General features: G+C 34.2%; 1 protein-coding gene across 1 annotated transcript in view; it reads right to left on the reverse strand.

The window, feature by feature from the left end:
• Positions 1–380: 380 nt before the first annotated feature.
• Positions 381–27,938, reverse strand: part of COL4A5 (collagen type IV alpha 5 chain) — a 211,507-nt gene continuing 183,949 nt past the window's right edge. Inside the window, exons 40-53 of the mRNA XM_087829355.1 lie at positions 27,759–27,809; positions 26,252–26,437; positions 24,151–24,159; positions 20,007–20,015; positions 16,765–16,898; positions 13,046–13,118; positions 12,839–12,910; positions 11,952–12,080; positions 11,368–11,466; positions 9,730–9,942; positions 3,836–4,013; positions 1,876–1,990; positions 1,363–1,535; positions 381–508 (exon numbers count right to left, since the gene is read on the reverse strand). Coding sequence (XP_087685481.1) covers positions 427–508; positions 1,363–1,535; positions 1,876–1,990; positions 3,836–4,013; positions 9,730–9,942; positions 11,368–11,466; positions 11,952–12,080; positions 12,839–12,910; positions 13,046–13,118; positions 16,765–16,898; positions 20,007–20,015; positions 24,151–24,159; positions 26,252–26,437; positions 27,759–27,809 — 1,523 coding nt within the window. The 3' untranslated portion in view covers positions 381–426. The remainder of the gene's footprint in view (positions 509–1,362; positions 1,536–1,875; positions 1,991–3,835; positions 4,014–9,729; positions 9,943–11,367; positions 11,467–11,951; positions 12,081–12,838; positions 12,911–13,045; positions 13,119–16,764; positions 16,899–20,006; positions 20,016–24,150; positions 24,160–26,251; positions 26,438–27,758; positions 27,810–27,938) is intronic.

Below are 27,938 nucleotides of genomic sequence, written 5' to 3' on the forward strand. Positions count from 1 at the left end.
AGTAGCACCATGAAAAATATTTTTTCCCCCAAACCACAGTCTTTTATTTTACTCAGTGAGATTATTCTCCTAATTAAAATTTTAATGTACTGTTTTAGTTACTGGGGAAAATATATAATCTTCATCTTATAATCCTTACAGAAAGTCATTCTGGACCCAAAAAGTAAATTCAAACCCTAACTTTTTTTGTAGAAAACTAATAGCGACCTTGCTCTGGAACATTGCTGAGGTACATCTGAATCTTCATGATTACTAGTCAGCATGCTTTCTTGGTCATATACAGTAGCACCATTGTTGGCAGCAGTGGTAAAGTTGGGGAGACTGAGACATTGCATCCTGGGAAATATATATATATATATATATATATATATATATATATATATATATATCTCACATTTAAAAGCACACAAGAAATTCTTCAAAATATCATGTCCTTTTCATGCACACTTGACATCGGCTAATACGTGTCCTCAAGTCCCCTGTTTTCAGTGTTTCTGACTGAGGTTTGCTGGGAAATAAGAAACAAGACAATCAGATTAGCCTTTTCTGGTATTTCTATTTTATTATTGGTTCAAATTCACTCACAAACATTATTTTTGCATTTAAGAAGCTTTCCTGATGACTGAATGGTTAGCTTTTGAGCAAAATGATCAAGTGCAGTGACTAGTATGACCTAAGAACCATTACCGGTAGGCATTTTTGTGACTCTTCTCCACACCACCATTATCTTTGTCTATTTGTCTTTCCCTCCTGTACATTTTTCTAATAGTTCTAGAATCAGGGGGATCTGAGCTACTGATGATGAATAAATGATAATATATAATACATAATAAATGCATAAAGATAATACATAAGAAAATATTCAAAAGAAACAACATATAAAATATATTTCAATTGAAAAAAATCCAATAGATTGAAGTATCCTGAGGTACATGTGTTATAAGTGGTTTCCCTAATTTAAATGCTTGGATGAGAGGCTTCAAAACATCCTGGGAAAAGAGTTCATTGGACTGACAGAGGGAACATGCATTATAGCCTCAATTCCTGGGATGGCCTCAATCTAGTTAAATAGCTGCTCACTTGTTATTGAGCAGGTCACACGACTTTTCCTTGCTTTGTCTGTTCTGTTATTGAAGAATTATTACAAAGCCATCTCAAACCACACACGCCTACTAATAGCTAAATTTGTTTATCTGATCTGAGTCAGGTATATGAGGAGAACAAGCAAAAATAAAGGACACACAATCCACTAAATTTCTAACATTTGTTGGGTATAAACCATCCATGAGTTGTTTCTCTCTTCCCTAGCATCTCTGAAGGAAGCTAAGGACCTAACTTAAACTAAAGCCATAAGCACCTTACCTGAACATGTCTGACACATCTACAGTTGCCAGCCAAAAGCTATAGGAATTGGCATAGTAGTTGCAGGTACCGCGCCCATGGCATTCAATGAAGGGAGCTGAACGAAACTCTTCCAAGCAGGAACCAGGGGAGGCCAGGGCCTGACCTGAGCCCTCTGCCCCAGCACTTGTGTGCTAGAAAAGACAAAGAAAAATGTGCCACAACACTCATGTGCATACCTTAGTGGATACTCAAAGATATGTGCTGAACTTGCCAAAAATTCAAATCCAGTGAAGGAACTAGAGCCACAGGTAAGAGAATAGTATTCATACCAAAGGTACTCAACAAAAGCAACATCAGATTATAAACATATGTTCTAGAAAATGTGTGAGAGGGAACAAAGTGCTTGGACAGAAGCTATTTGAGATCAAGCCTCTTACTATGCAAATGACAGAGATTACTCATATTGGGAAGAAATGTTGATATGATGGACAGTCAACTATCATAACAAATAAAAGGAAGCATGTTTCTTACCATCATGAAGGAATAACCAATCCAGAGAGAATCCCATCCCTGAGGACAATGGGGAATCTGGATGGTCTGACTGTGAACTGCAATCACCACAGCTGGAGCTTCACACACTGCACATCTAGTAAGGGAAAGGGAGAGGGAATACAATCTAAAGACTGAATATGTGGGAAATATCAGTCCCTCTTCTTTGAAAGACATCTTGGAATAGAAGCTGATTAAGGTGTCTTCAATGCTCAGAAAAGGAAGAGAAAATGCACTTTGAGAATTGCTTTTGCATAAGCCCCGTCTCCTAATATACATAACAAAGTTATAAATAAAACTGCAAGCTTTTTTTAAAGAAACTAAAGAATCACTGCTATAGCATTTTCATTTTCCATTCTGCCCTAAATTCATACTTGCTATAGTCAATACCATAATTGCTATAAGAGATTGGCTTAGCATACTGCACATACTACTTGCTGTCAAAGTGCCCAAATGAAAGGTAGACATTTAGTAATGCTGAAATTGTGGTAAGAACAATGTGTGGTAAACTAGAAAAAGATAAGAAACGGATGCTTTCTCAACTCCAACCCATTATTTTTAGTCCAAAGGTATTTATTAACCATTTGGTCTATATGGATAAGTACTACATATCCAGAATGATGGGCAGGTACCAAGTCACTTGGAAATGTGGCTTAAATCTATAAAAACAAGTAAAACAGCAACAAAGTTAATACAGCTGAGTCTACCCAACCCTTAATAAAAAACATGAATGGACTTTTTGAAATACTGAACCAACTTGGGAAAGTTTATCTACAAAACAGGGAATACCTTTAGCGGACCTTTTACTCCCAAGAGTTGGGACAGATAAAGATCACCAAAAAAAAAAAAAAAAAAAAAAAAATTCCTAAAGGATTCAAATGTATTAAAAAAGGGCAACCTGACTGTACTAGTAAGAAAGGCTGGACTAGGTTTAACCTTTATATTAAAGGTAGAAAAAACTAGGCTTTACATTGATTCATCCTTTATGGTTCCTGGATTCCTAGATAAATTGGGTTATGAACAGAATGAAAATGGCAATATCTAATATGCCTAGGAGATCAAGTTAAACTAGAGTTCTAACCTGACAAAACTCTAGGAAATCTCTATTGATGGTACCACCCTCCTCTTTGTTACCCATGCTCCAAACTTCAGCTATCACTTTCTCCTTCCCATAGCTAATCAACTGCCAAATCCCCTTATTCTATTAAAGTGATGCATGTCCCCCACTGAGAGTTGCATCCACTCTTACCAGGATTAATATTTTTTATCTAACTGATCTTTCTACCTCAAGGCTACCCCCTCTGTAATTTATGTTACACACCAATGATTCTGTATTCTTCCATGAAGTGAAGGTAAAAAGCTTTACAAGGCTCCCCATTATATACCAAATAAATCCCGAACTAAAATCTCACACTGAAAACCTGCTACCATCTGGATCCAAGCTAACTATCCAATCTCTCTTCTCCCTATGCAACCTTTACAAACTACATTCTAAATATATAAATCTACTACCTATTTTCATGTTCTCTGTGTCTCAAACCTATCCCATCCTTCAAGGACTAACCAGTTCAAAATATATTTCTTCCATATAGTCACCCTGATTTCTCCAGTTAGAATTAAACATCCCTTTCCCTATGCTTTCATAATATTTTTATTAGATCCATTGTAGCACTTAGCTCAAGCCTGACATATATTAGATTAATTTATGTATATTTGCCTAATGACTAGACTGTAAGCTCTTTGTATATTATACTATATCACGGGGCTTGGTCAAAACAGATCACCATAAATATAAATAAAACTAAATACTGAATTGAATATTATAAAGACACCTCTATTCTACCTAACCTGGGAAAAGTATGATCAGATTATTAGTTTTGGACTCATTTCTGACTAGCCAAACTAACGGGATTGAAACAAGTAAAGCTATAAAATGTCTCACCGACTAATGAATGGCTGGATGCTCTGGCCCTTCAGGGGCTCCATGTTCATTGGCATGGGTTCTGGAGTGGAGAGCCAATAAGAATAGTCATTTCTTGAAGCAAAGTTACAAACATTGTTGATATTGCAGAACATGAAAGGCATGGTACTGAAGCGACGAAGGCAACTGCCAGCTGTCCCTAGTAAGAATTGGGGAGAAAATGATGAAGAACTTAATCAGGATGATAATTTAGTTTCATCTAAAACAGTTACACAATCTTTCAAAAAAACCTTGCCCACATTTTTTAGATAATAAATATACAGAGGTATAAAAGGCAAGTACCACATGATATCACTCATATGTGGAATCTAAGGAACAGAATAGATTGACAAATAAGATAGGACCACAGACATGGAAGCATGGAACAGACTGACAAATCTCAGAGGGAAAGCAGAAAGGAGGGTGGGAAGAAATTAAACAAAGAATTTATAAGCATATGTGAACAGCCCATGGACACAGACAATGGACAGGTGGGGGCCTGGGAAGGAGTGGGAGATAGGTGGAGGGAGGTAGAGTGGGAAATAGGGGACATCTGTAATTCAACAATAAAAATAAAATGCAAAAAATAAATAAAAATAAATGTACAGAGGTGGGAAAAAGTACATTTACAGTTGTAAGTACATGAAATACAGTTTATTCTTTTATTATTTATTAATTATTCTATTATTTTCTATATGACAACTGTAAACCTACTTCTGCCAACCCCTGTACTTTAATTCTTCAGTTATAAGATGCACATTTACTTATATTTTAACATTTCTAGAATCAGGATATATTTTACAATTTATGTAGACATTTACTGTTGTAGCTCATTATATGTTCCCCACCACTGCTCTTAAACTGTTGTTGTCTTATGAATATTGGGTGATTTATTGTGTATGAGTGAAGAGCACAAATCAAGCCCTTACAATATCATACCAGTATTTCCTCTCCAGGCTTCCCTCTCTTCCTAAAGCCATCTAGAATATGTATCTTGTGTGGCTTTGTAATCTCTGTAAGGCTAGATACAATTGTAGTGCTGACCAATATGCACAACAACCACAGAGAAGTTTTCAGGTGAATAATAAAAAGGAAAAAAATAAATAAGAGATAAAGATAAAGGAAGGATATGAGTGAAAAATAAAAGATATAGAGCTTTTAAATTTCTGGGCCGATAGGGGCAATAGAGGTTATCTCTATCAGTGATCAAGCCTTTCTTTTCCTCCTTACTTACAAAAGAATCATGAAAAATGATGTACCCTTCACACATTTCTAAGTTGATACCTAAAATTTTCATGAGAAGTTTAAGTTGATACTGTTCAAGTTATTAAGGTATTTGTTATTGTCTCTTGGCTCCAAATCCACTGTTCTATACTTTTTAATACTAGAGAATGGGACTTTATACAAACCATATTTCAAAATTGCCAGGTATCATTTCTAGTGTTTTGTGAATATTTGTATTTAAAAACAAAAGTTTTTATATCACTCAACGTATCCAATGTGATAATTTGGAATCTAACAACAAACATTTTTAAAAGTATATAATTTTCTGTGAGGAAACTCCACACTGTTTTCCATAGTGGCTGCAACAGTCTGCATTCCCACCATCAGTGTACTAGGGTGCCCTTTTCTCTACATCCTCACCAGCACTTGTCATTTGTTGATTTGCAGAGGGTAGCCATTCTGACAGGTGTGAGGTGATACCTCACTGTCCCTTTAATTTGCATCTCTCTGATGATTACTGATGTTAAGCATTTTTTCATGTTTCTTGGCCATCTGTATATTCACTTTGGAGAAATATCTAGGTCCTTTGCCTGTTTTTTAATTGGATTGTTTGTCTTCCTTTTCTTAACTTGTATGAGTTCCTTATATGTTTTGGATATTAACCCTTTTATTCAGATGCATCATTGGCAAATCTGTTCTCCCATACAGTGGCCTCCTTTTTCATTTTGTTGATGGTTTCTTTTGCTGTGGATAAGCCTTTTATTTTGATGTAGTTCCATTTGTTTATTTTCTCCTTTATTTCCCTTGCCTTAGGAGATATATCAGCAAACATATTGCTACAAGAGATGTCTGAGATTTTACTGCCTATGGTTTCTTCTAGGATTTTTATGGCTTCGTGACTTACATTTAAGTCTTTTATCCATTATGAGTTTATTCTTGTGTATGGTGTAAGTTGGTGGTCTAGTTTCATTTGTTTGCATGTACCTGTCCAGTTTTCCCAACACCATTTATTGAAGAGACTGTCTTTACTCCATTATTTGCATATATGCATAACACATGTACACAGACAATAGTGTGGTGAAGGCCTGGGGAGGGGGCTGCGAGTGGGGGAGAAAAGAGGACATCTGTAATACTTTCAACAATAAAGATAATTTTTTTTAAAGTATATAAACTTGTTTTTAGCAACTGGAAATTATTCAGTGCTCCTTTTGCATTTAGAAATTATACTTCCATTACACTCCTCTCACACAGTTTTATTTTAATGTATTTTTTACTTTTGAAAGTCCTTTATTGATTACTCTATCATATTCCTCTGAAACAAAAGTTTACAATAACTTAAATTTTTTTTATAAATATAAATGTTTATGTTTTTGATAAATATATTTATATTTATAAAATATTTACCTTTTATAAATATATATATATTACAGCATTACAGATGTCCCCCATTTTTTCCTCCTTTGCCCCCTTACACCCAGTCCCTACTCCACCCCAGGCCTTTACCATTGTCATTGTCTGTATTCATGAGTTATGCATGTAAGTATAAGTTCTTTGGTTAATCTCTTCTTGTCTCCTGCCTCCCCTCTGTGATTCCTCAGGCTGTTCCATGCTTCTATGTCTCTGGATCTATTTTGTTCATCAATTTATTTTGTTTATTAGATTCCACATATGAGTGAGATCATGTGATACTTGTCTTTCTCTGACTGGCTTACTTCGCTTAGCATAATACTCTCCAGTTCCCTCCATGCTCTCTCAAAGGGTAAGAGTTCCTCCTTTTTCACAGCTGCATAGCATTCCATGGTATAAATGTACCATAGCTTTTTTATCCATTCATTTACTTATGTGCACTTGGGCTGTTTCCAGATCTTAGCTATTATAAATAACACTGCAATGAACATAGGGGTGCATATATTCTTTCTAATTGGTGTTTCTGGATTCTTAGGATATATTCCTAGAAGTGGGATTGCTGGTTCAAATGGCAGTTAATTTTCTGTGACCATAAGGCTTTACATGTCAAATACTTATGTCAAATACTGTATTTTTAATTTTTATCATTACAGTTATTATTAATTCAAAAGTGATCAAAAATATAGATATTATAAATTTTCATAATTACTAAACATAAAAAGTAAACTTTTATTGAAAATGCATTTATTAATGAGAGTAATTAGAAGTGAATAACAGAACCTCAGTTAGTATAGACTTTAACAAAATTATTACTTTGAAGTGTCCCTTTTAATTTGTCTCCCAAGGCTTTCACACTTCAAGGCAATATGTCATAGTATGATTTTTTCATAAAGTGGGAGATGAGTGATAGACAAAGGGGAGAGTGCATATCCAAAGAATATAGACAGGCAGTTCAGCTTTAGGAGAAAAAACATGAAAGGTGGAGGGTCTGAAAACGTATTCCTTTAAAACTGTGTCTGTATATCTCTTTGTAATTCCTCATGTATCCAAAGAGGTATGCTTATCTCAAACTGAAGATAACTGATAAAACACCAACAATTCTTAAACCCAGTGGATTGTCAGAATCATTGGGAATTGTTATGCAACAAATTTGGATTGGATCTAGGAATCTTTTCAAAAGTTCTTCAGGTTGAAAATCATTCATTTTGTCTAATTAAATTTTTTCCAAAAAATATCTGGCTCAGAGAGAGGTGGTTGACTTAAGGTCATGTGAAAGTGAATGACAAATTGGAATTGTTAAAAAATGAATGGATTCAAAATTGGCAGATATTGTATTCAGTTTCTATCTCCATCAGTTTCTGAGTGTGTGGCTTTGAATAAGTCACTTAACCTCATTTTGTGTATAAAATGGAAAAAACACACAATGTGTCCTATATCTTTCTTGATCATAATTGTGAAGATCAAATTTGATTTAAAAAGTGCTTTTAAAATATAAAGTAATTTAAAATACAACTGACAATCACTGCCTATTAGGGACAGGGCTTGGAAGTAACCTTTCAATAATCCAGTACAGACTACGTATTTATTTGACCAAGTGATTGTATCTTTAACATCAAAGTTATAACTGCCTCTATTCTTTGCTTAGCCATAAAGATATTTCCAATTTGATGCCTGTGTGAACTCTAGCAGAGACACTGAAATCAGGATCACCTTAGGGATATTGGGCCCTATCAGAGCCTTCCTATGTCTGAGGCACTTCCAAGTCAGGTCAGTTTGTAGCCTCCAAGTCTCAATGCATATTATGATAGACCTTGTTTGACCAAATGCATGTATTTTTACAAGTTAGAGTGATATACTAGATAGCAGGTCCCATTTTCTCTTTGCATTTCTCTTATATTTTTTAATTTCATGGTGCTCAAACATTTCCAGTGGTTCCTACTGAATCAATAGGGTAAATATTTGAAGTATACAAGACTCTGACAGTGAAAAGAGAATGGACTAAAAGGAAAATAACTTTATGGGAAAAAGAATATAGGGAATTGTCTAAAATATAAGAGTACTTTCACAATGAAGATGTGTTGGTTGTAAAATTGGAAAAAGAAGATGTTACATAAAGAAAGCAAAAGAGGGAAGGAAAAGTAGAAGAGGAAAAATGAAAAAAAGAAAAAAGAAAAGTTGAGGAAGAGAAGAGAAAGAGAAAAAAAGAAGAGGAAAAGAAAAGTTGTTGGGCAAATTCCTACTTTATTTGGCTTCAAAAAATGACCTGTGACTACTGTCTTCCATGTAAGTGGATGTGCTTACTCTGGTGGGCCAGAACTGCTTGGTAGGTGTGGCCAGGCAACAGAGTGAGCAGAGCAGACTCCTGGAGGTCTCTATTGCTACAGAACTGTTTTCACAGAATGGCACAGGTAAAGGGACCTCAGTAGGCCACTCAACACAGAGACTCCAGAAACTGGGTACCCAAAATATTTTCTTAAATGTCTTTATGGAGGCAAAAGGATAGTGATCCCTAAAATAGGCAGCCTCAGATCAAAAAAACGGGATCTTGAAATCTAAAGTCAAAATTCCATAAAAAGAAATCTTGGTAATTGTTAGAAGACTTGAAAGTCATCCAGTCCAGCTGCTTCCCATCAACCAAAGTATCCACCCCGGTATAGAGAAGATGCATGGGAACACAAATGAAGTGGATTTTATATGTTAATATGGTGCTTTATATAGCTTTAAACTACTCTGATTATACTTTATACAGCTAAGGCACTTATTTTAGAAACTATAAACTAAGATAATTAAGCAATGACCTTACTTTTTTCTTTGATGTAAAACCAATATTCTCTTCAGAACATATCTTTCAACTTGATGAAAACCAGTGTCAGAGAAGAGAAACTACCTCCCATTAGTTATAAATATTATCCACTTGAGAAGTTGCTATACTGTAGAGAACCCAGGAAATCTGTTTCCTTAACAACTAAGCTAACAAAAGTAAATGTGGACCATTCCAAAATGCCTTGCTTAAGGGCCAACAATTGTACCTCCCACTAGGCTAATTAATGCTTTAAGTTTAAAATTAAATATTATTTATTTCAAATTCATAGTGAATATATTCAGCTGCCCTTGACATGGTCTTCAATTTGGAAGTCCCAAAAGAACAGAGAGATGTACTTTGCTCAAGGCTACTCTAGAACACAACAGGATTTTCAAAACAAAAACAAAATACATAGTAAGAAATAAGATGCCAATTATCTTACCCAAGTCTTGACCATGAGCTCTTTTATTCCCTTGTACATACAGGAGAGAAAAGCCTTCATAAATCTGAGCAGTTCCCTGTGGGCACTGTGGTGCATCTGTTGTCTGGCTGTGACGTGTGATGAGGAATCCATGGGCAATAGAGGAAGTTCCAGGGGGACCTGGGGGACCTTGCAATCCATCTGGCCCAGGGGGACCATCCAAACCACGGGTACCTATTTCCATGGAATCATCAGTATATAAGATTAAGTAAGTTCTGTTCCACTATTATATCTGTTCACAAAACATTACGGCCTCATTTGATTAGTTAATTTAGTCAATATTTATAGTTTCTATAGCACTGTCAAATATCACTTGTTTGGAGATAAAATATGGTCCCTGCCCTCAAAGATTTTATATATATCTTTAGAATTGGTTGATGACATGAGGCACTAAATAAGTACTGGGTAAATGTAACATTACATGGGAAGAAGTGATGCTTATTTGGGAAGTCTGTATGTTAACCAGTCTCTTGCTGTTCTAAAGGAGTCCAAACTCCATGACAAAATTTCAGCCTGCTGTTTTATTCATCAATAAGAAAGGAAGGGTGTGGTTGTCATCAGTCTGCCAGCTTCAGTGCTGAAAAACATTTTCCTTTGAATCTGTCTGGGGAATTATTCTCAGGCATACATTTTTGTTTAGGGAATAGGCAGGGCACTCTAAAGAAGGCTTTTAAAAATGTCTATTTTCAATCTACCACTGGTTCTCTTTCTCCATTTAGCATCTTGATTTGAGGTCCTTTGAAAAATCTCTTTATATAGAGGCCTTTGGCCAATGTGTGTATAGATTTTCATTTTGGGGAAACTTCACAGCAATGTCCATGTGATGAAGATGACATTGACTTATTTCTTCCCTAGAAATACAGTTAATGAAATGGCAGGGTGTTGGTTCTAGGAAGGCCATAAATATCATCACTCTGCCTTATTGCCTCAATATTTTTAACTGTACAAACTCTTTATGTTTATATTATTTAGAGTTATATTATCTAGAGTTGCTAACATATTAAAATTACTCAGTTTGTAAATATTTTATTTCTACTTTAGCTATCTTTAGTGTATTTTTATTGCAAATTGAATAAAACTATTTTTGGAAGTAGGCTGAGTACAGGTTGGAAATCTAGTAGATACCATTACAATATTATCAGGAGTAGCTATTAATGGATGACCTCAAAAATATGCACACCAATTTGTCATCTTAGTATGAGAAAACACTATGACTCTCAAAGCTCTATGGGTATCACTTAATCTTTGCAATTATACTTACTGAATTCTATAATGGAAATTGTACTTTATTGTGATATTTTCAAATGTGGAAGGATTCACAATAGTTTCAAGATGGTCAGAAGATGTAAATATAGCAAGTACCTGGAAATCTCATTTTGAGAAAGAGCTGAGTTTTCCAGTTCTAACCACATAAATAAAAACAACCTTTCTATGCTTCTCTTATAGTTGCAAATCTTGTATCTCTTCTCCAGCAACAGATTTACAAGCTAGTTGCACTCTCTCAAGTGGAGGCTCTCACAGCTCCAATTGGAGGCCATGTGCCCAGACATCTCCAAGACTTAAAGACTGATATTATCAGCAGCATTTTACTTGTCCCACCTGGCTGGCCTGGCAGACCTGGATCTCCTTTGCGCCCTCCTGCACCATCAAAGCCAGGGAGTCCATTTCGTCCAGGATCTCCTGGAGGGCCAATTGGACCTATAGAGAAAAAGAAATAAGGTTTCAAAATGTAAGTGCCATATTTCAACATCCAGACAGATTTAGGAGACTGAAGGTCACTGGGTGTCACTGAATTCATAATCTGGTTTTATCTTTAATCCAGATAAATGAAAGAATAACTCAAACTCAGGACAAAGGAAGCAGACAAGGATTTAGAATTAGCTTTAAACAACTTGCCTCTGTGGAGGTTCCCATACTATGATAGCTGTGTTCTCTTTGCCTTCAAAACAAGATAGGAGTACAAATTTTTTTATCTATCCTACCATAAGTAGGGGCATTATAGACTGGTAACTTTTATTTATGGAAAGACTGCCACTCAATAAGAGAGAAAGACTGAAATTAATTTCTAGATTTTCTTATAACCAAAGTTGGCTATAAGCATAGAGTCAAATGGCCAACTAAAAAGAGAATTAGGGAAATGTTCTCAAATAGAAAAGGCTTAAAAAGATGATCTTCAAAGGTACCTGGTAATCCTTGAGGTCCTGGTAGTCCTGGTAGACCTTTAAATCCAGGCTGGCCTGGGACCCCTGGTGGACCAGGATCTCCTTTGATTATAATGCTCTGTCCTGAAGGACCAGGTAATCCAGGGGGACCTAAATGTCAAAACACACTTTAGAGGTGGGGAAGAGAAAGGTCAGAAGGAATGGATGCCAAAATTTAAAAGAATACTGCCATGTTTAACAGAAACCTGTTTGGGAAAGCTATCGTTATCTACCCAGAAGACTGAAGAAACAAAATTTTCTTAGGGTCGATGGAAAAATTAGGCATATTGTCCCTATTTTCAAGTTTTGGAGTGTGACTCCATTACTAGAAAGTGTAATTCATTTCAAATCTCTGAACACTGGTGTCAGGGGAAGACAATTCTATTTCCTGACAACTCTATTCTAATTCCAGCATCATTTACAGTTCTTGTTTGTTATACTTGTCAAGAGACCCACTGAACCAGTAGGGGAATTTAGCATATGCTTTATTTCACAGTTTACAGAAAACCTCTATTAAGTCTCTCAGCAAAAAACAAAACTATTTCCATATTAAAACATACCTATGTGACTTGCTTTTGTCATCTGTTCAAATGAATATGACAAAGTTTGTATAAGAGGCAATAAAAAAATCTAAGTGAAGCATTCTTGTTGGTCCTGCATCTATCTTAAACATACAAAGGACTGCTCTCAATAGTATATTAATAAAATAGAGAGCTTGAGAGATTAGTAAATAGAGGGAGAGTTCTGCTTATTTCCTCTCAGTTGTTGGGGTCTAAGACTCCAAAAGTTTGGTTGAAAGGAATACAAACTTTCAAATTCTTCAATGTATTTAAGTCTCAAGTATAACTAGCTACAAGAATAAGTCTTACCTGGAGGGCCAATAAGTCCTGGATCCCCCTCAGGGCCAGCTGAACCAGGTACTCCACTGGGTCCTTTCATGCCTGCAAGGAAGGTACATACAATTGCATGGCAAAGCACCAGGACCACAGCCTTTACCCAGCCAAGTCATAAAATAGGTGTCTTGTCCCACATGTGTTTAATGTAAAGGGGGAAACTCAAAATATCCCTTCAAATACCTGGAAATCCTGGAACACCAGGGAGACCAGGATCTCCTTTCATTCCATTAAGACCTGGCCGGCCAGGATTACCCTGAATAAGTAAAATCATTAATTTTAGAGAAAAAACGGAAAGTTAGTGAGGATATGGGTGGTATTGCATAGTGATTTATAGCACTGGCTGTAGAGTCAAATTTCCAGAATTCAAATCCCAATTTTGCCTCTTATTAGCTTGTGTGACCTTGAGTTGATTAATGTCTTTGATTCATAGTTTTCTCACTTATAAAGAAAATAATATCTATGTTATGAAGTTGCTGTAAGGATTAAATGAGATAGTTCATATTAAGCACTTAGAAAACTGCCTGGTATGTGGTGTGTGTTTAATAAATGATAGCTATTATTTTATTATCATTAGCAAAGACAATATTTTTTTAGTGTAGCCCTGAGGTGATAAGTGCTTGGATTAGAATCACATGAGCAAAAATGATAACATTTGAAAGACTTAGCAAAAAGTATAATAGGGCCTATTAATTAATTGGGTTTGAGGGCCTAGAAAACTATGGGAAGAAAGAGAGTTGAAAATAACTTTAGAATGAACCTAAAGGAAAAATAAGTTGAGACAACAAAGCTATCATTCATAGAAGTAAAAAAGGGGCAAGCTTGGAACATTGTGTTATGCTAAAATGTAAGAAAACGGTAAAAATAAAATAACAAGAGGGGCATGTATGTCAGGAAGACACAGGATCCAGCTTGAAGGGGTTCTCAAACCTAGACAATTTGATCATCAAAATAAGTAATGATACATCTGATAAGGGGTTAATATCCAAAATATATAAGGAACTCACAGAACTTAACAAAAGGAAGACAAACAATCCAATTAAAAAAATGGAAAAAGGACCTAAGTAGACACTTCTCCAAAGTAAACATACAGATGGCCAAGAGACATATGAAAAAATACTCAACATCACTAATCATCAGAGAGATCCAATTAAAACGACAATGAGGTATCACTTCACACCTGTCAGAATGGCTGCCATCAACAAATCAACAAGTGACAAGTGCTGGCGAGGATGTGGAGAAAGGGGAACCCTGGTACACTGCTGGTGGGAATGCAGACTGGTGCACCCACTATGGAAAACAATTTGGAGTTTCCTCAAAAAATTAAAAATGGAACTGCCTTTTGACCCAGTGATCCCACTTCTAGGACTATATCCTAAGAAGCCTGAAACACCAATCAGAAAGAATATATCCACTCCTATGTTCATAGCAGCACAGTTTACAATAGCTACGATCTGGAAACAGCCCAAGTGCCCATCAGTAGATGAGTGGATAAAAAAGCTGTGGGACACTTACATCATGGAATATTAGGCAGCTGTGAGAAAAGGGGATCTCTTGTCCTTTGGGACAGAACGGATGGACCTGGATAGTATTATGCTAAGCGAAATAAGCCAATAAGAGAAAGGCAAGTATCACATGATCTCACTCATATGTGGAATCTAAAAAACAAAATAAACTAATGAACAAATAGATCCAGAGACACAGAATCATGGAACAGCCTGACATATTTCAGGGGGAAGGATGGGCTGGGGGAATGGGTGGGGATGAATTAATCAAAGAACCTATATGTTTATATGCATGACCCATGGACACAGACAATAGAGTGAAGAAGGCCAGGGGGGCAGATGCAGGGTGGAGGGTATCAATGGGGGAAAAACGGGGACATCTGTAATACTGTCAACAATAAAGATACATTTTAAAAATAAATAAAAATAACTAATGATGGTTTAAAAATTATAATAATTAAAAAAGAATTTATGAGTCCATACTGATAATAAATAGACAACGAATTGAAGAAATCGAAGTCTCTCTTACAGCAGGGCCAACTGCTATATGTGTAGGTAGTCCTAAGGGTTAGATAATCATTATTTGCCACTATTGCACTGTTGACTGGCTGAGGCAAAAATCATAAACAGATATTAAATCTAAGGGGAGATTTTGATAAGGAGCAGTGTACTTGCATGATCTTAATGTGTGCCTTCCTGTTGTTTTGATTATTAGTTATAAGGAAGAAAATTGTAACCATATAGTGGAGAAACCCAATAACAACTTGATGAGGTGATCAAAATTAAGATCACCAATGAGGGGCAGATGAACATCTTGAGCCTCCATATCTGAGAAGGACACAAAATCACTCATGTAGTATTCCAGCTGGGGATGCAAAACCTGAAGAAACAGCAAACAAAAGAAGAAAAAGTCTATTTTTTAAATGTGAAGGGGCTATATTTCTCCAAAAATGTCAAGATCAGGAAAGAAGAAAATAGAAATTGTTTCAGGTTTAGAAATCGTTTCAGATTAAGGGATAATAAAGAGATATGAAAGTTAAATGTAATGCATGATTTGGTCTGGATCTTATTTTGAAGGGTAAAATGCTATAAAGGGCATTACTAGGTCACTTGACACAATTGGAATATGTAATGTAGAAATATAAGCATTGTGATGATGTTTAATTTCCTGTAGTTGATAACTATACTATGGTTATATTAAAAATTCTTTAATCTTAGAAATTTTATGCACTGAAGTATTTAGTGGTAAAGGGTCATGATAGATACAACTTATTCTGAAATGTTTCAGAAATATATATATAATTATACAACACATAACATACATACAGAAAAACATTAACAATTGGTTCAGCTGGGTAAATGATATATGGGAGGGTTTTCACCATTCTTACATTCTATACATTTAACATTATTTCCAAATTAAAAAAATAGAAACAGCAAAAATGTAAGAACTAACTTTCACAAAAGAAAATGAATAGAACTTGACAATACTAGATTTCTAAAATATTAGTATCAAGCAGTCTTGAATCAGGCATAATGATGTGAACTAAAAAGTACATGGTAAATGAATGAGGTAAGGAGTGAATAGAGAATGAATAAAGAGAGAACTAAAATTTTAAATGTAGGTGTCCAGAAAAATAGTGATGTCATGAGAAAAACAGGTTAGTTATTGGAAAGCTTTAAGAGTCACTTCTTCAGATGCTCCCCCCACACACACACACCACTATATAAAGCAGCCTCATAATTAAAAGACTGAGCCCAGACTGTGTTGGCTTCCAAATCTAACAACAATCCTCCTGAATGAATTGAAGAAGCTTTGAGGATCCATAAAAGAGTAAGTGACTTTCTGGGTCACTAAAACCAAGATGGAAAGCACGTGAATATAGATGTGGGAATATGCTATTACTCTTTTTTTACAGGTAAGGACAGAAACCCAAAATATCTATCCGCCTTTCCCATAGACACAAAGCAGAAGTATGCATTGGAACTAAAATCTGACCTTAATACTATCTAATTTCAAAGTCTAAAATATCCCAATTCATCATAATTACCTCCCTCTGAGTGTACTCCACTACATGCAATGCTCTGATATATATATGTCTCCTTTCATAAATTTGATTTTATTGAAGTGAAGGTTTCTTAAATCTAAATAGTTTACATACCAAAGACTCCAGGTAAAGTATCTTTTGAACAACCCTTTATCTATTAGGTGGCAAAGTTCCCTTTTGTTGGAAGAAGATAGGAAACTTGCCTTTTTATTTCTTTGCAATTCACCACTGAACCATACATAGAGGCTTGACCAGTAAATGCTAATTAAAATAATGCAGCTTGGAATTCTCATTTTGCTTGCAAACACCCACATCCCTTTCTCATCAAATATCTACTCTTATTTCTTACCTGGATTCCTGGTGGTCCTTGATCTCCTTTCAAACCAGGCAAACCAGGTTGCCCAGGTTGACCTGGGTTTCCCCTCTCTCCTTTAATACCTCCATTTCCAGGGATACCCCGGGGACCTTCTGGACCTGGGAGACCTTGATAATGCACAACAGAAGACCACATGTCAGAATAACATAAAAATTAGGCTTTTAAAATATCAGTTATTTAAATCCTATTAGTTTGCAGAGTAAAATTCAGATTACATTAAAACATATAGGCCTATGCTGACTCTCTAATGTAAATTGGGCCAGGATATTTTTATTATTAACATTGGTTTGCAGACAGTTTTAATTTGCATTTTATTATATATTAAATACAGTACACTGTTATCTAAAGCAAGAACTCAGAACATTATAGTAAAGATTGCTTCTGTAATCCTTGTTTGATTTAAGTAAAAGGAAACAGACATCATAGGACACTGTTCTCAAATTGGAACATGCATCAGAATCTCCAAGAAGTCTTGTTAAACTAGATTCCTGGGCCCACCCCAAGAGTTTTGGATTCACTAAGGCTGGGGAGGGGCCCAAGACTTTGCATTCTAGCAAGTGCCCTGTACAAAAACAAGTGCCCTGTAGAAAAAGCTGCTGGTTCTTCTGGACCACACTTTCTGAATTACTGCCATAGGACAATTAGTGATTCAAGCTACTTGTCTCAATGTGGTTAAAACCAAATTGCTTTACTCGTAAGTAGTTACTTTAATTACTATGCAATTAAAATAGTTATTTAAGCAAACTGTTCAATTTCATTTTAGTGACATGCTTAATACATGGGAATATTTTAAAGTGTCAGAAACTAATTGATTCAATATAGTACTTTTCAATTCAATTTATTTTAACAATGTTTTCATATTATTTATAATTTTAAATGTTTCTGAAGAAAAATAAAGAATGCTACATATATCTTGTAAATAAGTAAAATAATTTAAAATGGAATTTTGCTAAGCTCTTTTCTTTGTTTTAACTTTCTTTTCTAAATAAAGATGTGTCCATTAAGCAAACAAGGAGATATTATCAATGGCCACATTTTCCATCCCTGGGTGGGAAATAGCTGCTGCTTGCTTGCAGAGTGCTAAAGCAATGGCTGAGACTGAGACTAAGTAGTCCTGCCTTAAGAAAATAATTATAAAACACTAAAGAACAGTCAATAATTAGCACTTATACGTCTCTCTCCTCTATTAATCTTAATTATTCATTAGTTTCCACAAAAAAGGAAGATATATAGGAAATATCATAGGGATGCAAATTTAGAATACTGAATTCATGCTTACATTTGGACAAAGTGTTATCCTTTTTATTGAGGTAAAGTTGGTATATAATATTATATAAGTTTCAGGTGTATAACATTGTAATTCAACATCTATATACACTACTGAATTAGAAACAACAAGAGTCTAGTTGCCATCTTTTAAAAAAGGCCATTTTTTAAATTGAAAATAAAATTTGGACTTTAGCTCCCTTTCCAATATTTTTAAGACCCAGAATCAATGGCTACATGCTAATAAGGCAGCACGGCATCTACATTAAAAATGCCGGACTTTGGAGCTCAACTGCTGGGTTGGAATCCAGCTCCCTTAATCATTAGCTGTTTGGCCTTAGCAAGTTTATTAATCTCCTTGGCTGCAATTTTCTTAAAAATGGAAATTCTTTTGTATATATGGACCACATCTTCTTTATGGATGGACCTTGAAAATATTATGCTAAGCAAAGTCAGTCAGTCAGAAAAAGCTAAGAACCATATGATTTCACGCATATGTGGGATATAAAACCGAAACTTATAGACATAGCCAACAGTATGGTGATTCCCAGAGGGAAGGAGGTGGGAGAGTAGTAAAGGGTAAAGGGGGTCAAATATATGGTGACGGAAGATGATTTGACTTTGGGTGGTGGGCACACAATGCGATATCCAGATCATGTATCATAGAAATGTACACTTGAAACCTATATAATCTTATTAACCAATGCCACCTCAATAAATTTAATTTAAAAAAATGGAAATTTTTACTTTACAGTTGGAACAACCTACTTTATCAGGTTGTTCCAAGGATTAAATAATATGTATAAATTACTTAACACAGTGCCTGGTACAGAGTAAGAATTAGGTAAGAGTTTTGTTTTTTTAAATTATTATTATTACTATAATATCTTTAAAATAAAAGCCCATTTTTAATCTTTCAGCTATTTCTGTGTGATTTCACAATATAATACTATCTGGCATATGAGGTAGGAAACAGGTCTACAACAATACAGCAATTGTTTTATCTTTAAACAGTTTAAAACATATAGTCACCCTAGCCTGGAAATCAGGCAGACACACCCAAAAATTCCCTTCCCAATCATAAAGAAAGGGTTTGAGTACTTTGCATTTAAACAGACAGACAAATGAACAAAAACCACCACTAAGTCCAAACTCCCTAGATAGGATTTTCTAAGCAAAATTGTTATTTTCATCCATAATGTATAATTTGGACTAGAAATCAGGTAGCAAATCAGTTTATTAAGAGAAAAATAAACTATTTTCAAATCAGCCTAACAATGACAGGGTAAGATTAAGATAGGGAAAAAAATGAATCTTTTATGACCCTCTTCCTCAGTCTGAAAAGTAATCAGAACATTGTTATCATTTGAAAAACTACACATGATGGGCACTGCTCTTTTTGCAATTAAAAGTAAGTACTGGGAAATGTATTTGCTACTGATTCAGACCTGCCATTCTAGAGTCCCTCAAATTTAATTTAATGATTTGCTAATGACACAAGGAACATATAAGTTTTATTTTTAACAGTAATCAAGTTACCCTCTTCTATTACTGTAAATAGTCATGAAAACACAGATCAATCTCAGGCAACAAAAATTTAAGAAAATAAAACTCAATGTGCAGAGATTACAAATGGGCCAGATGCCTCACAAAATATCTTAACACAGTTTTAAAGATAAAAATAAGTGTATTTCCACTTAAAATTCAACATGTTTTTATGTATAGATTACCTATTATATATAAATAATTGAAACCACAAAGACCTAATGTCATTTCAAACAAGTCACATTACCTTTACTAAAATGTTAAATACCAGAGTGGGTAGTATTTGAGGATAACAGCAATCTTCAAGGACTTTTGAATTACAGCAAAAAAGTGGTTTTTTCTTATCATATATACAAAGCATTAAAAATAAATAAATAAAAGAATTCACCAGTGAAGAGTCTAACCTTGAAAACCTGGGAAGATCAGAGTTCACCAAAGCCCAAAGATCGATGTTAGCAGTATCAGACATCACACAGTACAAAATAAGATTATGAGTTAGAAGTGGTTCACATTATAGCACAAGTTAAACAATAATCCTCTTTGCCAGCATTTCCTATTCCCACAGCCTATTCAGTATGCAAATAGAACCATACTGGAATACAGAGAGCCATACATTTTCAAATAGAGCTTATTCAAGGAAATACGCTGCTAGTTTTTATTAATCCCCAAAATGGAAAATTCTACTGAGGACATGTTAACACTCTACTGCGGCTTTCTGCAAGTTAGCATCTCAAAACATTAAAGTTGGCAAAATAGTACCATTTCACTGATAGCTTTTCATTCCAAAGGAATAATTTTGGATAAATGTTTATTTTGGTTTCTGCAATTCTTTAGTAAACACATAAGGTGCAAATTTCTTGATATATTCAGACTGCCCCAAGGGGCTATAATTAATTCAAAGGCCTTATTAGACTAAAATACAAAGATCATAGGTGACTAAATAGAGAGATTAAAACACTAGTATACAATGGCCATTACCAGCTGTACTTGTGTTTGTCCTTTTTGAAAATCATTCGATGAGCCACATTCTGATATTTTTTCATAATTCATCAACAGGCTTTCTTCTTTGCATTATTACTTATTATAAGTTACTCAAAGAGAAAAAGCCAATATATTTTTGTTCACCATTGAACTTGAAAATAGTCGAATTTTCAATAATCAGTGAAGGGGTACTTTTAAATATGTTGGCATGCAATATCTCACCCCAAGCCACAGAAAATATCATATTTCCTTTATTATTATTCAATGCACTATTAACTCAAGCTATTAACTATTAAAAGAAGGATCATTAAATAAAAAGATAAAAAGCCTACTGTTAAATGACTATAAACACAATTTCCTTTTCTTACAAATCTTGCTATGATTTATAAACACTGAGGTATGCAGAGAATAAATTGTGCTAAAGCACTGAATCCTAGGAATTAGAAGACCTAGGATTTATTCTTGACTCTACTACTTAAATTATGGAATTTGGGGCAATTCAATTTCTCTAAGCTTGTCTTCTCATCCACATAATGGAAATAGTGATGTTTGCCCTAACCTCCCTTGCAGAGTTGTTTTAAAGATATCAAATTCAACTTTTAATACATTGACCTGATATCTGCCATGTGCAAGGTGCTACAGGGAACACAAGGATTAGCCAGAATGCTGCCCTCTAGGAGCTTACCGTAAAAGTACATCATATGATATAAATGGTAGCATGTCATATAAATATAAAACATCACCATTACTGCCTAGAGATAAAACTTTTAAAGCATTTTATAATTTGAAATTCAGAAGGCTAAAAACCAGATTTTATTTGTTTGAATGGTTTCTATGCCACATACAGCAAACTGACTCAAGACAACACTTTGAGCAGAGTCTGGCCACACAGTTAGTTAAATAAATTACAATACCTACCTAAGATAACTCAGAGCTTGAGTAAAAACATTTTATACATGTGTTCAGTATAGAAGAACCATTAATAAAACCTCTTAGAAAAATATATCATTGAAATATATTATATTTCGGTCTGAGTATGTATCAAGGGAAACTTCAGATCATATCATAGCAAAACTTCTAAGACTTTAATATCTAAAAGGTAACATTTTAATGAGTTATATGCCAGATCAATTTTCCACATGAGGCTCTCAATCCATTATTTCTCAATGACCTAACAAAGGTTAACTGAAAAACAAAGCAAAATGAAACAAACAAACAAACAAACAAACAAAAAAACCACACAAAAAAACCTGAAGTCCTGTAATAAGTTATAATAAGTAAAGATAAGCTGATGAATTGATTGGTAAATTTTAAATCCAGCCTTTATTTAAGGCTGCATTATTCAACTGTTGCAAAGAGAACACTGCAAATACCAGGTTACAATAACTGTGTAATTTAAAGTACATCTGATAAATAAGTTGTCAAATCAGTTTTAAAGTAATGAGGCTACTTTTCTTTTCCTCCTTTGAAAATAGTCTAGTGCTTCACAAGAAAGCAATCTTCTTGTAGCTGATAGTAAAGCCTGGAAGTGATCAAGGCAGCTGATTTTTATGCAAGTCAGACAGGGGAGGACTCAAAATTACTTTAAAGTATACCCTAGTCTCCTCTTTATCTTGGTGATATTTAAAGAGCATGCACTTATCTTAATATTTTTTATGACATCCATTTAGAAATAAAACAAAAAGCAGTTAGTAGGGGTTGATGAAAATCTTGAGCTAACAGAAAACAAGAAAGTGGAGGGGGTAAGGGGAGAAATGGGGGATATCTGTAATACTCTCAGCAATGAAAAAAATTAGAAAAAAAAAAGAAAGTGGAGGCAGGGCCCAGTCTGCTATGTCAAAGAATCTCCTAAAATGGCAGAGCAGCTTTGTTTCATCACTTATATTTATAACTAAAATAAGAGATCATATCATAAGCATCATGCCATACAACTGTCTTTGTGGAAGGATGAAACATGTTACTAATAGAAGGGAGACTTTACTGAGCACAGGGGAGCCCTAAGTAAGATTCCCAGCTATATGACCTTAAGCAAACTTCTTAACCTCTTTGGACCTCTGCTTTCTCCTATGTAACAAAGACCTTTTTCTTGACTACACTTCTATGAGCCCTCTTCTCCACTAGGTCTCATCCTTGGGCCCTGTCAGTGGTCTGCTGAAACCAGTTTAACAAGAATTCTGCTGTGTCAATTTAGAGAGAGTCCCCTTACTCTTGATATCTGATCAAGTTCCTGATCCACTATCCTTAATTTCTAAGTCCTTGGTCTGCCTTTAGCAAGAATTCTATTAGGGCTGTTTAGCAAGAATCATTCTACCCTTGATGTCTCCTCTTAGTAATTTTTCATTCACTGATTAACTCAATCTGCTAGATGACTACATATCCTCACTTGTCCTTGTAGTATTTGGAGTTGAGCTCAGTCTCTCTCCCCTATTGCAATAGTCTTGAATAAAATCTGCCTTCCCATCTTTAACGAGTGCCTGGTGAATAATTTCTTTTTGACAAATGTAGAAGTTAGGTCCCTTCAAGATAGGATATTCTATGGTTCTATAAAATAATGTTTTTTCAGGGGAGAGTACAAAACTAGAGAATCAATTCAGATAGATGGCTTCCTAAAAATTTTTTTAAAATTATGAATTTTAAATTAAAAAGATGACAGAATTTATTACCATCCTTAATAGCAGAACTCAGAAAGATACTTTTCCCTCTTTTAGTTCCTACTTAGAAATTTGAAAAGGGTTATCTATCATGAATAATAATGAGCACATTCAGATATTCGTGTTGCTTTTTACTCCTGATTGGGTGAACATCCTTTATTATGAATAAGCAATTGTCCATTGGACAGCTCTTGGTAACTGTTCTTAGGTGTATACTGTGTAAATGTGTATGATGAAAATAATATTAAGAGGCTTATCTGTGCAGGTTAATATTAATCTGTGCATGTTGCATTGATTTAATTTTTATTCTGTGCCTATTAGTTTATTTTCATAACAGTTGAATTTGGAACTTTGTGACAACCCAAAATATGAAATAAGATTGTTTGAAAAATTACAAAAGGTATGGCAAACCAAGAACTGCATATTTGCAGGATCAGTGATACATATTATTATTTTAAAAATAATGCCTTTACAAAGAATAGTTCAATTTCATTTGTATTAAGAGATATAAGGCAAAATTTAGAAATGCACTCTAAAGTTAAAGGTAAAATATTATAAAATACAATTTTGGGTATTATACATTTTCAACTAAAATGAAACAAATATATGTATTTTAAAATATTAAATTAGTTATTTAATTAAGTAATTTTGAGTTCCGCCAATAGACATAAACACTGGACACTACATGTTCCTGACAACTTTCAGAGATAGATCAATGTGTAAAAACTGAATTGGCATACATGCTCTTAAAATATGTTCAAACACTTGAAAACATTAGGTACAGATATACATATATACACACACACACACATATGTATATAAATATATATATACATGTACATATAAATATATACATAAATACAAAAAAAACCTTTCAAACTTCATGCAGTTACTATTTTAGAGTTAAGGAGCTAACCTGTAGGACCTGGATAGGGATCAAAGTTCACCAAGGCCCAATATCATCATTAACAAAAAGGAAAAATATCAAAATTGTTAGAAATATAAAAAACTAAAGTATTATGCTAACTTCTTTCAAGTTGAATTTTAATTCAGTAAAAGAATACTCTGAAAGTTCATTTTCATGCATCTGTATATAAACCAAATTATCACCAGTAAAATAAAAACAGCACATGTGACATATTTTGAAAGGCCAAAAATCATTTTTTAATAATCATTACTATAAACTCAGACAAAACAATCAATTCTGAGAGCACTTGGGTTTAAAACACAATTTTAGTTTGTAGTTTATTAACAAATCAAAGTCACAAACACTCATCAAGTGTTCTTCGTCCGACTATTCCTACTATTATTTCTTTAGAAATAGTACTTTTTAAAAGCGTGTTTGTGACAAATATCTTTATGTTGACGTATTTCAAAGTAATATTTAACAGTGAGCTCCATTACTAGTAAGAACAATAACCACAGTGCTGATTAAAATATAAAACAGGATAATAGTTTGGTTTATTTGAATTACTGCATGCATAACCAACCAAGATGTTTGTGTCAATACTTTACATTACATGCAAGAGAGTTAACATGGCTGAGGACAGTTTCACTGGTTTTCTTCAATAGTAAGTTAAGGTGAAACTTTAATTAGCACCCTCTATAAACATCCAAGTCAGATCAGATAAAATCTGGTTTTGAAAATGATCCTCACATAGTTACAATATTTTTTTGGGTGAGGTGATGGATGTGTTAAATAACTATGGTGGTGATCATTTTGAGTTATATACATATATGAAATTATTACATTGTACACCTTAAACTTACACAATGTTGTATGTCAATTATTTTTCAATAAAGCTCAGATACAAAAAGAAAATGATCCTCTGAACAAAATATGCAATCCTATTAAATTTATATTTTTAGAGCATATTTTATTAAAACTAGGTCCAGCCTGGATGGGCATGGCTCAGCAGTTGAACATCATCCTAGCATCAAGGAGATCATGGTTCAATTCTCAGTCAGGGCATATGCCGAGGTTATGGGCTCGGTCCCCAGTCGGGGGAGTGCAGGAGGCAGCCGATCAATGATGACTCTCTCATCACTGATGTTTCTATCTCTCCTCTCCCTTCCTCTCTCTGAAATCAATAAATACATATTTATAAAAAAATTAATTCAAATCACTAAAGAGTTTATGGTAACCTAAATGAAAATTTTTATTTTTAAATATAGTTAAAATTAGTTAAGACTTTCAAAGAAAAAAAGATTTTTTTCGTTTCTTAGATTTCTGTTATTTTTTAAATCAATAAAAGCCAAGTTTTTGATTACCAGAAAGATAAAAATTGAATATCAAGTCTCAAAAATCTGTTAATAATCGGTCACCAGTGATTGGGCTCAGCAACATTAATTCAGGATGAAAATAAGCATTTCCAAACTTAGTAAAATGAAATGACACTCCACAGACACAAAATGAAAAGTGAACATTTAATGCAAAATTGAGACTACTAGGACAGTTAACACAAGACAAATGAAATATACACATGAAGCTGGTATGAAGAGTTTATTCAATTTAATCATGCTGTGATATTGAAGGCAAACTGGATTGACTAATTCATAGAGAAGATAAAAATTTTTATTGTGGTTGCTGACATTTGCTGATCATATGACAGAACCATAGCAACACTTTGGTATGGAACCACAAGCATCTATTGGGTGATCACTAAAATGATTTCTGTGATGACATGCTGAGAAGCTCACATTAAAAATGCAGACATCATTTTCCTGGCAGGTTATCAGTATAGCTTTACATTTAATAAAAAGACTAATAAATCCACTATTTCCTTTTTCCTCTACATTGGTTTGTTTTAGTTCAACTTTAAGAAAATGATGAAAGGCATTACTGAAAAATTATTAGATGCCATGGAAATGGATGAAGCAAAGTATATACCAACCTATTTACTTGTAAGAAGTTCTTCAATGATAGATAATAAAGTCCTAAAGACTGAATAACCTGCCAGCAAAATGAAATAAATAGACTAATAAATAGACCATTCCTCTACTACTCATGTACATACCTGGTCTCCCAGGAGGACCTTGTGGCCCAGGGTTGCCTTTAGGGCCTTCTAGAGCTGGACCTGGAGAACCAGGAGGGCCTGGGGGACCTTGCACACCAGGAAAACCATGAAAACCTGGTTCACCCTTTGGACCTGGAAGGCCAGGGTTTCCTGGAATGCCAGGTAATCCTCCATCACCCTTTTGACCTATGAAAGCAAAATGACATTAGAGAACACATTAAATGATCCTGAGTATTAGGCTTGCCTGCAAGGCTAAAGCTATTCACACTTATTAGAAGAAGTAATGGAATATACTAGAGTTATTTATCTCTCTCACCAAACCCCCAACACATCCAAAAAACCAATTCATCTTATTAAATATATTTATCTGTTATCAGAAGTGTTTACTAGAGTACACAAAGAAACAGAGAAACAATAATAGCTTGCATCCTAAAAGATACCCTTTGGGGAGAAAAAGGAACATCTGTAATATTTTAAACAAAAATAAAATTTAAAAATAAATAAAAATAAGAAAATAAAACTAATTTAGGAGAGAAAAAAAAAGATACCCTTTGTATGAGGACACAGAGAAATGATCACATGACCAGTAGCTATGAGGGGAAAAAAGAGAAAAAATAGAAAAGTATAAAGTATCTGTAAGAATAAGTTAGAGATGGCAGGAGGAAATTCCTAAAACAAATATTTTGAGACTAATGTAAGATACAGATCTTCAATGGTATCTATGTGCCCTCAAAGACCATTCTATGCAATATTTTAAATCACAATCTAGACAAACTTTTCTCAATATTTTTTTCACACCACCAACATGAATGAGAGCAACATATCAGTGGCAGATTAAAGTAATAATTTTTATGTTTGGATCATCAGAAGGATATCCGAATTTCAAGGAGTTAAAGTTTGTGGTTTGAAAAAAGTCTCCATAAAATAGGAAATGGTCATTTGAGAGCATAAATATACATATCTGTATACACATTCAATCATTCAATTAACTATTTGGTGCTTACAATGAGAGAAAAAACATGTGAGTGAAGGTAGATGTGTGTGCGCACATATCCATACAAAATGCAAAATGTATATTATCATGGAGTTTTCAAGATACATTTTTATTAGTAGTATGTATTTCTACAGTTTCCTTATATTACCTTGGTTTTGTTTCCATGAGGGTAAGAGGGTATTTTCTTTTCTGGATAAAAGAGTTTTAAATATTTAGTGAAATCTACCTCTTCTTACAAGTTTGCTTTCTTTCTTCATCATTTCTTCAGCATTTATTTATGAAGTTAATGAACAGATACCTAAATGTAAATTTCCTTAAGAATGTGTTTTTCAATAGTACAAGTCCTCATACTAAGTTTCTAATTAAGAACTGGTTTAAGATGTAACACTAGCTTTGAGTTTTCTGGGGTTGTATGTGCATTTTATAGCAATAAATTGTAGACATGGAAAAATAAGTGTAGTGTGGAATATTCTCTATTTATGTACTTATTTAGCATGTTTTATTAAAGTTTACCAGAAAGTCCTGGGAGTCCAGGGGGTCCTGGGATTCCAAAGCCTGGTTGACCTATCAAAAGATAAACCAAAAATTCTCAAATAGATAATAATAATTGAAATAAGACAGATCATCTTCCAATTATTTAGGTTTTTATTAAGTGCTACAATGCATATTATATGAAACATGTAGAAGATTTAT

The sequence above is a fragment of the Miniopterus natalensis genome, chromosome X (genome assembly GCF_054644295.1).
Source record: "Miniopterus natalensis isolate mMinNat1 chromosome X, mMinNat1.hap1, whole genome shotgun sequence".
In the NCBI taxonomy this organism is placed as follows: domain Eukaryota; kingdom Metazoa; phylum Chordata; class Mammalia; order Chiroptera; family Miniopteridae; genus Miniopterus; species Miniopterus natalensis.